The sequence below is a fragment of the Echinops telfairi genome, unplaced genomic scaffold (assembly GCF_000313985.2).
Source record: "Echinops telfairi isolate 266 unplaced genomic scaffold, ASM31398v2 ScPeMD7_1;HRSCAF=3_0, whole genome shotgun sequence".
Classification (NCBI taxonomy): domain Eukaryota; kingdom Metazoa; phylum Chordata; class Mammalia; order Afrosoricida; family Tenrecidae; genus Echinops; species Echinops telfairi.
Genome location: NW_022103896.1, coordinates 90785515 through 90796562, shown reverse-complemented (window position 1 = coordinate 90796562; position 11048 = coordinate 90785515). Strand labels below are relative to the sequence as shown.

At 43.2% G+C, this 11048-nt stretch overlaps 1 protein-coding gene across 1 annotated transcript in view; it reads right to left on the bottom strand.

The window, feature by feature from the left end:
* Window positions 1-8417: 8417 nt before the first annotated feature.
* The window catches only part of SHC3 (SHC adaptor protein 3), a 249246-nt gene continuing 246615 nt past the window's right edge, over window positions 8418-11048 (bottom strand). The window contains exon 12 of the mRNA XM_004697582.2: window positions 8418-8733. Coding sequence (XP_004697639.1) covers window positions 8605-8733 — 129 coding nt within the window. The 3' untranslated portion in view covers window positions 8418-8604. The remainder of the gene's footprint in view (window positions 8734-11048) is intronic.

Here is an 11048-nt window from a genome sequence, read left to right as displayed (position 1 = left end):
ATCCATCTATCTATCTATCTATCTATCTATCTATCTATCTATCTATCTATCTATCTATCTATCTATCTATCTAATGTTTGCTGTGATTCATGTGTACACCTGGTGCAGTGGGAGAGAGCAGGTCAGAACCTATTTTTGGCCCCGTTGGTAACTGGTGCAGAGTTAGCCTCTGACTCATGGTAACCCATAAACAGGGAACAAAGTACTAGTCCTAGGCAATCCCTTCGATTCGCTGTGGATTGGGCAATCGTGGTCCATAAAGTTTCAGACTGAATTTGGAAGTAGATTGCCAGGCTTTTCTTCCTACTTTGTTCTAGTCTAGAACCTCCACCGAAATATCTGGCGCATCAGCCATCTCAGCTTCTACTGAACAGAGCAGTTACGCAGGAGGTGAATTGGCCAAGAATCCCAAATCTCTGGCATGGAGGCAAACAGTTCACTGATACAGCGCCATTATTCCATATGCTTTCTTCTTTATAAGTGGTAGTGTCAAGCGCTGTGTTCTACACAGAAAGGAGCCAAGACTCGACTGGGAGATGACTCACATCATCCAACCTCAATCATTATTAAAAGTGTTCCTGCCAGGCTAGTATTTTCACTCCACTTTCAACAGATGGAGTCAGGCTTTGTTGTGTTTATTTTCCAAGGAGTTTTCTCGAGGCAAAATTTAGAATATCAGCCTTCTATGGAAAAGATTCAATTCCCCTTCAACCATACCCTTTTTAATGAGACAGTGCAAGATCCACTACCCCAATGGAAGAGACTTTTTACCGTAATTTTTATTGCCAACAGATTCACAGTTACAACCATGTACATCATGAAACTATTTATATTAAAAAATCTTTCTCTATCCTTGAGCGTTGGTTAGTATGCACAAGTTAAGAACCTTTCACAGAAATGTGACAAGCTATGTTTTATAGAAGACTTAAATGATTAAGTCCATGCTTTTAAATTTATGTACAAGTGCAAAACCTAACACCCAAATGTTTTAGTATTTAAGTCAAATATCCAAAGGGTTTTCTGCATAATAAAAAATGCACACACCACTATTCTTAAGACAAAGGCACATTTTCCGATAACCAATTATGATGAGAAGTGCAGCATTACCTAAAAATATGGCACCATTCATTCTTGGGTTACAGCAATGACACTTGGAACGCAGCGCAGTGGCATCCACTTGACGAGCCAAACAAATCAAGAAGGGACAGTAATTGGAAACCATATACTTGTCTACAAAATTGAAATAGTTTCACTCAGAGTGAGGAGGGAATTTAAACCAACTCTCTTCTCATCTCCAAAACATTGGCCACATAGTGGAGGTTTTATGAGTTTTATAATGCAACTCACATTAGAGAACTTCAAATAACTGTGTATTTCCACTCCTCAGATACTCAACAGGACAATTTTGTCCAATCAAAGTAGAAAATGGTGAATTAAAAAAGAAACAAACAAGAAAATGGTGAATTATTATTAAGTCAGACTTAAGAGATCATTATAATACAAATTACAATAATTTTTTCCCTCACAAAAGTGCACGGAAAATAGCCACAATATTTCAAAGTTATATTCATCTGTAAATATGTGTAATTTGCCACCAAAATGACCCTTTAAAAATAATAAATGAAACATTAAACTTATATGGAGTTTTTTCTTGTTCCTGGGATTTAACACTTAATGCTTAAGTGTTGTTTAATTTTAAATACAAACATTCATTTGCTTAATTTTACAGTATTCTGAAACAATTTATATTTAAAAGACAAATGAACAGAGAGCATCTCATTTGTATTCAACCCATAGTCATAACAAAAAAGTAATCAAATGTTCAAGGATGCATTTGCTCTGTATTTTCTGCTTTGTTAATTGCCATTGGATGTTGATGGCTAGAAACTTTGGTCATGGTCAACATTTTTCCTAGATGAATGTGAATGAACTGCCTCCAAGCAAAGTATCGCAGATTATTCTTCATATTTTTTTCCACCTACAGCATTTCAAGATGAAACAACACAACAGGAGCCTAAAACTAAATGTGATTTAATTTCGACTGCTTTCATTAATTAGAGTCTAATCATTAGGAAGGAGCTACACGTATTTGGGAGCTACAGGCTTCATTTGGGCAGAGCATTGATGGAAGCAGAAGATGATGCTGGAATAGTCTCAGCTCTGTCTGCTTCCAGTATGCCCGGTGAATCCCAGCAAATCCAGACCTTCCCTAAAGGGGTCTTGCCCTACTCCTAGGGTCCATGCCCCCCTCTGCCTGCCTCCTTTAGGCTCAACACGTGTCATCTACTTTTCAAAGCTTTCACTGCCTCCCAGACTATCTTGGGGGCTTCATCGTCCATGGCTGTATGGACTTAGACCTGACACGATTGTGGAAGTTACCCTTTAATACTCAAATGCAGTGGTTCTCAACCTTTGTAATGCCGTGACCCTTTAATACAGTTCCTCATGTTGTGGTGACTCCCCCAACGATAAAATTATTTTCTTTGCTACTTCATAATTGTAATTTTGCTACGGTTATGAATCAGGCGATCCCTGTGAAAGGGTCATTCGACCCCTGAAAGGGTCGCGGCCCACAGGTTGAGAACCCCATTAGAGTATAATGCATTTCTCTCTGAGCGTACGATCTCTAAGCAAGGCAGGTAGAAACCATAACTTCACTCTCTGTCCCAGGTTCCCAGCACTGTGAATGTCACAAATTAATAAGCTATGTAGTAAACACTTGATGAGTCAATGAACTAATAGACAAACGAGGTCAAAGAAGATATAGTTAGAAACACAAAAGATGATGGACAGCCGTCAAGCAGCTGCACAAGAGGAAATACAGGTTCCTGAAAGCATCATGCCTTTCCCGCCAGACAGGTGTAAACATAAAAGATGCCACTGCTGCATAAGTAAGAGATTGTCTTCCTCTTCCTTCTTACCTGTTATCTTACCTCCCCTCCTCCTCCATTCTCTCATTGTCCCCTTTCTGATCTTCCCCAATGGCTTCCTTCTCTTGTGTCTCTCTAGCAAGTCCCATAGTGACCCTTCCTCCAACAACACTACTCTTGTGTCTTGATTCCAGTTTGCAACTCTGGTATTTAGGGCACTGTCGTCTGTGCCAGCTACTGTCCCAGCTCTTGACGTCTGCGCTCTACTATCTAGTAGTCCTTGTTAGTTGAAATATGCACACTCCATGAGGAGTCTTTAGCTACACACACACACACACACACACACACACACACAGCCAATCTACATATGTGAGCATGAAGGTAATAGATGCATGTCCATTGTAATACATGTATGTATATGCATATATATATATATGCAATTGACATTCATAAGTTCTGGCAAAAACTGAAAATTTTCAGGCTGCTATAAAATGTGCCATATGTAAAACAGCACTTGTTGCTCGCAAACCTATGTGTGTAAATCCTATTATAAAGAAATTGCCTGGCAGATGACATTTTTATCTGCCTGCTGGGATTGAAAAGAGTTATAAATGCTTATTAACCTTCTCCTTTTAAATTCATAGCAAGGACCATGGAATCTATGACATGAAGTCTTATAAAAACATAATTATACATTAGAGGGGGAAAGCCGCCAATGGGAAGCTTTGGCAGTCCACCCTTGTCAGTGGTTCTTAAAGTGTAGACTCCTGACAAGTCTACTTGAAATGGAAACTTATAGGCCCCACTGCAGACCCACTGAGTCAGAAACACTAGGGATGGGGCTCTGTAAGCTGACTTCCAATCTGCTTATTCAGTTTGACCAATCGCCTGATGAGAATTTTTATTTCCACCCCAGACATGAGTTAGAATCTACAAGCATGATTTATGGGGGGTTCTTCTAGAATCTAGATCCTCAGGTGATTTGCCTAAGGATGACATGGGGGTCTTTAAACTATAGTTTCTGATTCAATGTATCTTTGGGGGGTGGGGATGCCAATTCTCAGTAGGGGAATCATTGGATGCCCTGGTTTCAACAAGCCCATCACGTGATTCTGATACCTGCCTTCTCTACTATATCTGATTATGATCAACACAGGTGTCTCTCTGTCTGCAAGCAACTGCCCTGCCCAGAAGCTATGCTCAGGATGCCCAAGGCAAGCGAGAGTTCCAGGACTTGGTTGTTCCCCGAAACAACCTTCAATCAGTCATGGACTTTGTGGATAAGCTTCCACCACTCTATTAGCTTAGCTCTGAAGTATGTTCAGTGCTGTCTTCTGGAATTCCCCAGTGGGATTAGCTCCACTTGCCTAGAGAACAGAACTTGCTAGATAGTGCAGCTTTTTATCAGCTCCTTCCCTTCCTTACTCCTGGGATTATCACCCCAATACACTGAAGCTATTAGCATCGTACCGCAAGATACAAAGGACACAAACTTAAGACCGAGGAAAGAGAAACATCTTGTCTCTCATCAGTTATTCTCAGCTTTTGTGATGAAGCACAATCATAAACCACGAGGAGAAAACTCTTTGCTGTTCTCCACAGGGATGGGTTGATGTATCGGCCCTAGAGGGCCTGAATAAATCTTGGGCTCTCTTCTGCAGAGTTCGCTCTTCACTCTGGAACCTGGTGCAAAGATTGGCCTGCATTCTGCAGTGAAAAGCTTGTAAACTTGCCACAACTCTCTCTTCCCTTACTGTTAATGGAAAATGAATGGCTATCACCCATTTTCAGAGAGATACTTGTGGCTGGAATATAAACTAGTCAAACGTGGAGCAGTTAGCAATACACTTGGGCTCTCAGCTGACCTACCACTTTCTCACAGTGGTCGGTCCTTCTGTGGAGGTGGCTGATGACATTTTAGAGCAGCTGAGTCACATCCTGTGGTTGCACCATCCTATGTGCACTTCAAACACCCTATGGGTGCCTCCAGGCCACAGCGACCACCTGTCTATATCCTCAGCAAGAAGTAACTGGGCATCTAGTTTCCACACATGCGAACAGATTGTGATACACGAAGTCAGCTGGACTCTGAGTCAACTTTCCAGCAACCGTTGGCTTGCAGGGTACGGGGAAGGCAATGCATGGGGCCACAGGCAAGGCAACTCAGCAAGAGCAGAGAGGGGCTCTTTAAGGACTGGAGCCCTGTTGGTGTCGTGCTTATGCACTGAGCTGTGATCTGTAAGGTTGTGGGTTCAAAACCCCGGGTGCTCCTCCGATGGTTGGTATCTAGTCGCAGCAGGAGCCCTGGTGGCTTAGTGGTGATTATGCTTTGGGTTGTAATTCACAAGGTCAGCTTGTCGAGCAGCAGCTCCTCGACAGAAAGATGGGGTTTTTACTCCTGTAAAGAGTTACGGTTTCAGAAACCTTCAGGGACAGTTCTACCCTGTCCTATAGGGTCCCCATGAGTCAGCATCAACTCCATGGCAGTGAGTTTTTTGGTTCGGGGGTAGCTTGAGGTGCAGGATGGCCCCACAAGAAGAGCAGCAGGGCCCTAGGCAGACATGGAAAACCCAGGGTAGCCTGACATGCTGCTGCTCAACAGAGTATAATAGAGCCTAGGACTCAGACCTCTGGAGCCAATGGCAGGTACCATTGTGCCTGGCTCTTCAGCAGCCCTGCCCTTCCCCTGCAGACATGCAGTGTCACAACCCAGGGGAACAAGTACCCAGGCTGGGTGGAAAGCAAGCCCCCTTTCCTTTGTTTCTCACTTTGAGCTCTAGGCACAGGGCTGAGCCAGCGGGAACGCAAGAAATGCTGGATATGTTGAAAAGCCGAGTCCCGAAGGTGCTAAGAACTGACCACATAGCCTTGGACAAGTTGTGGTGTCTGTCTGAACCACAGTTTCCTCATTTGTGAAGTAAGGGGCACAGTATCACCCCCTCACAGGAGTGCTTAAAACAGATGAGCTAGTTCTCATGAAGTCTGCAACACCTTCCAAAGGAAAGAGAGGGGCGATTATAAAATATTTGCTATCTGCTGTTTGAATCTACTTTAATGACAGAAAAGGAGTGGAAATTTTCTCACTGGCATGATTTCATTATAAATACTCTTGTCATTTAAGTTTAGAAAAAGCTGCATATTAAAAAGGGGGGAAATGGATCCCCAGTACTTAAAATTTCTAAGTTGATTCCCATGCAAAATAATAATAGGATATATAGAGAGATAGATAAATAGATTGATCAGTATTGAGATAAACATAGACTCTAGACGAGAGAGTTACTAAAACTGTGAACTTTCATTTCTTAAGTGGCCCAAGACTGTAAAGAAAGCAGGCCAAATCTCAAGACATCCATGATTTTTAGAAGTTTCTTAATTTGCTTTTGCCCCTTAACATTTGCATTTTGGCCTTGCATAAGGAGAAAGTGCAAGGATGTATTTTTAAAAGTTGTTTAACATATTGATATCTGGTGTCCACTTGCACACAGAGGAATCACGCCTTCCCCAGGAAGCCAAACCTTCATATGGTCACGTCTACAGGGCCGCAGCTTCCCAGATGCTGGTAAACAGAGCAGAATGTATGCCTCTCTCTGTAGTCCTGTGGTATATATCACGTGTTTCAGCAGTTGTCCGGGAATCCCCTGTGGCTGTCCCTGTTCTTGGATGACCTGGAGCCCAGGAGCAGCTCTGGGCCTGAAATCAAAGCCATCTCAAGAAGCACAAAAGTGGTTCAGATTAAGTGCAGGGCCCTCCGTACGCAGCGTTCCAGTCTGCTGCAGGGTATTCTAGCAGATTGCCTTGGCTGCCAGCTTGGACTCGCTGAATGCTTTAAGGAACTAAACTGCAACAAAACTTGCATACAATGCTTCGAACAAGCTGACCCACCCTCCACTTTACCTCTACCTCATCCTTCCATCTCGACCACCTCATCCATCTGCTCCCGGTGACATGAGAGTTTTGCAGAATGGTGATGCCTCAAATTCTTTTAAATCTCACCCCAACTCCTAATTCTGAAAGCATCCAATGTATTAGCAGCACATTCTAATCTTGTGCAGGGTGTCTTTCTTCTCCACTTATCAAATTGCAGGCAGGATTTCATGACGGCAACAGTGAATTGTAGAGTACTGTTCCGGAAGTGACCAAGAAGGCATGAATCCAGCCATCTTTTAAAAGACAGTATCTTTCACATCAGGTGATGATTTCCACATTGGTATAAAACAAAGTCATCAATATTGTCAACTCCCTAATCCCAAGTGACCTCACAGGGAATCCCACGATTTGATCTCAAAGGGATTCAAGACAAAGCATTGCACATGGAACATGCCCTGGTCATAAATAAATTGCTAAACTTTGTTGTTGAGACAAGAACATATTTCACCCATCAATCATTCTCACAACAAAACGTCTAATCAGTTCCCCCAAATGCAAAACCTTGTGCCAAGTTTCAGGCAAATGTTAACCCAGGAGCCAACAACCAGTGTCGATGTTCTAAGGACTGAAGACTGAAGACGCATGCTTACATCTGCCTTCAGCATAACTCTTACACATGCCTTTGCTGCTCCCCACCCCCGCCCCCCACCCCCGCATATAATGCAGGAGGCGCAATGTTGCTAGCAGCTACCATAAGCAAGAGAGTATCTTGCTGGTTCCAATGGTTAATGGACTTGGCTTATTCACAAAAGACTGAAAATTAGAGTCCACCCAGAAGTGCTTTGGAAGGAAGCCCTGGTGACTAACCTTCGAAAAACTCAGTCATGGAAAACCGAGCGGAGCACAGCTGTAATCTCCACATGGGGTTGCCATGAATCAGTCACATGATTGCAGCCGCAGCCTATCATCAACCAGTTGACTAGAAGGATTTCTATGCCAAGCGTTTGCCCCAAATATGCATCTGAGGAAGCTCATTTTGTCATCACACAAATAAGAACAGGGAAGTGCTTTTCAATCAAAACCTTGATTGGTGAGGCTAATTTTGTGCCAGGTTGGCATTAAGATTTAGCTCCCCAAGAACCCCTTGATACATGGTGAAGGGTGACTGCTGTCCAGTGCTCACCTACCTTCCAGGAATCAGAGAGACGCTCGCTGTTTTGTAAAGCCAAGTGGGTCCACCAGTATAGAAAATCAGGGCTCAAATGGTGGGAGCCCTTGTCAAGGCCCCAGCATTCTGAAGGAGGATTCTCAGCTCTCCGACAGAAAGCACAATGGTATTTCACATAGCTTCAAATGCCAAGCTGGACCTTTATAGGTAGCACCTTGACTTACTTTATTTCAATTCCATTTTTAGGATATAACCATTGTAAGGTTGCTATGAGTCGGTGCCAACTCAATGGTGATGAGTTTACTGCTGCAGCTCCTTAGATTCCCCTCATATTGTGCGTATTAGGTGAAACCACAGACAACGTCTTCCTAAGGGACTTCTCGACTGCCATGCATCAGTTGAAATAAACTTTTTGCTTGGACAATGATAGTCAAATTATTTTTTCCACTAGACATTAGTCTTCTCTTACTCTTAAAATATATAGATATAGAGAAATAATTTTTACCGGTTGTTTAGGTATGTACACTCTTAATGCACATATAAGAACTTAGAACACGCTTGTTGAATTGGACCTTCCTTTAGGGTTTTGAATAAGCCTCCAGGCACTTCCCCTTTTTCACAGCCCACAGCCTACAAGTCTCTTGAAAGATCCCAGTTGTTGTCATTTCATTAATTGGAAGCTGGTGTGAGGCTCGTTAGTCACTGTTTCCTTTCCACTGGCTGCTGCAGGCAGAGTTCACTCCCAGCAGAGACGATGGGCAGGCTGTTCTCCAAGTGGTGGTTGATGAGGTGGCCAATACTGTCAAAGACCCTGTCCTTGGTGCGGATCTGTGGAGGAAGCCAAGGCATATTGAGAGTCCCACAAATAAAGGATTTTTCCTTGCCCCCTCCCTCATATGGAAGCAGCAAAGCCCCTGAATTGGGGGTCCAGGTGGGGGCATTTCCTAGAGCCCTGCATCTACATTTTTAGATATGGTGGCTGAGTATGGCTGGCCAACTCAGTCCATTCATCTGCTCATCCCTCTGGGATGAGCCTCCGTATTGACATGAATGCTGCCTATGTCTGTCCCCCCCCACCCCCTTTGTCTGAAACCAGGAGTGGGTCCTGGAGACAATTCTTCCCTTCAGGCATCCATGGTCCTTGGAAGTTTCAGGCCACACACCTGCCAGGTTCCTCACTCCTGTCCTCTCAGTCATGAACTTGTTGCTGTTGGCTACTCTAAAATCTGTCCCCCAAGAATTTCTTGCACAATAGAGCTAGATGGCAGTCCTATGCCATCTTTATAATGAGGTATGGTTGTGATCTATAGTGACCTAAGATTTTCATTGGCTGATAGTTGAAAGTAGATCACCAGGTCTTTCTTTTTCTTTTTTTATACTGATTGTATTGGGGGCTCTTATCACAATCCATACACACATCCATTGTGTCAAGCACATTTGTACATATGTTGCCATCATCATTGTCAAAACATTTTCTTTCTACTTGAGCCCTTGGTATCAGCTCATTTTCTCCTCTCCCACACCCTCCCTCCCTCATGAACCCTTGATAATCCATACATTTTTTTTTCATGTCTTACACCTAACACTGTCTCCCTTTACCCACGTTTCTGCTGTCTGTCCCCCTGGGAGGGGGTTATATGCTGCTCACTGTGATTGGTTCCCCACTTCTCCCCGCACCTTCCCGTACCCCTCCTGGTATCACTACTCTCATTATTGGTCCCGAGGGCTTTATCTGTCCTGGATTCCCCACCAGGTCTTCTTCCTCCCTGCCCAGATACAACCGTAGATATGTTTGTCCAGTTTTTTGGACTTCTAGAGGCTGTAGGCATCATGCTTAATTGATTCTAGGCCTTTGCATGACATTTCTTCATGCAAGAAAGTTCTTCCCCTTGGGATTCCGCTTAATAATCCCTCTCCTTCAGCTCAGTCTCCAGGTTGCACCCCACAGCCTCCTTCTTCACCATCCCTTGCTCCTATAAGGTCCACCCCATAGTTCTATAGGGGCATTCCATACTGCCAGTCTTTCCCATGTAAGGCAAACTTGGCTTGAATAGGGTGAAGTTCTGGCTTTCTCTCTCTGGATTTCTGGAACCAAAAGCAGTGCCTGCTTTGATGAACTTTCCCTGAATGAAGGAATAATAAATGAATGAATGCATGAAAAGAGTATGAAGAAGAGTCACTAAGTAAATCAGAGTCATTCATAACTTATGGACAAGCAGATGGATTCTGGGCTCCCACTTAACTCTAGCCCCAATTCAAGAACAGTTAGTTATGATAACATGACCTTGTTCAATAGGTCTTCATGAAAGAATCATGGAAGATAATGGTGCTAGGGCAAAGTGTCGTGAAGAAAGTAGACGGTGCCTGGCTATCAACTGGAATAGGGTCTGGGATCTTAAAGGCTTGTATTCAAACAATCAGACATCGAAATGAGGAATCAACTAAGTCCACACAGAAGAAACACACCAGCCTGTGTGATCTAAAGATGACAATTACAAAATATCCAAATATGATGAAGGGAGTTTAAGTTGTGAACACCCAATCTGTATACAGCTGTGGAGGACAGTGGGAGCCCAGAATCCATCTGCAGACCGTCTAGTCAGATGAAGCCTCTGGCAGATCCCCACGAGCCAAAGACAAGGGACTCAAGTAGCTTCACTATTAGATAGAGATTATTGTAAACTTGACTATGGTGGATTGAACCATGGTAGAATATTATACTTGGTTAGTTGACCTTCCTCTTGACCCAATCTGAATTTATTCTAGGCTCAAGTATTTCTTGCTTGTTGTCTGGCTTTTAGAATATTGATGGTTGTCTTTTCTTTCTTACTCTTTATTAGTATTTGTGTTTTTATCTTTGTAGTATTATTTTCTTCCCATTTTATTTTGTTTTTGTTCTTTATTGTTTCTTCCCAGATTGTGAAGCACAGTAGGAGTATATTCATAGAGACAGTTACTGATGCGATAGCTTATGAGGGATGTGGATCAGGAGTGGGAGGTAGGGAAGGTGAGGCAATCTGAGGAGTAAACAAAAAAATTACTAAACACATGAACCTGTGTGATCCTGAGGTGTCAAGGGGATCAGGTATCAAGCTTCAGAAGGCACCAAACAACCAACCATTTCGATGTGCATGAGGGGGATC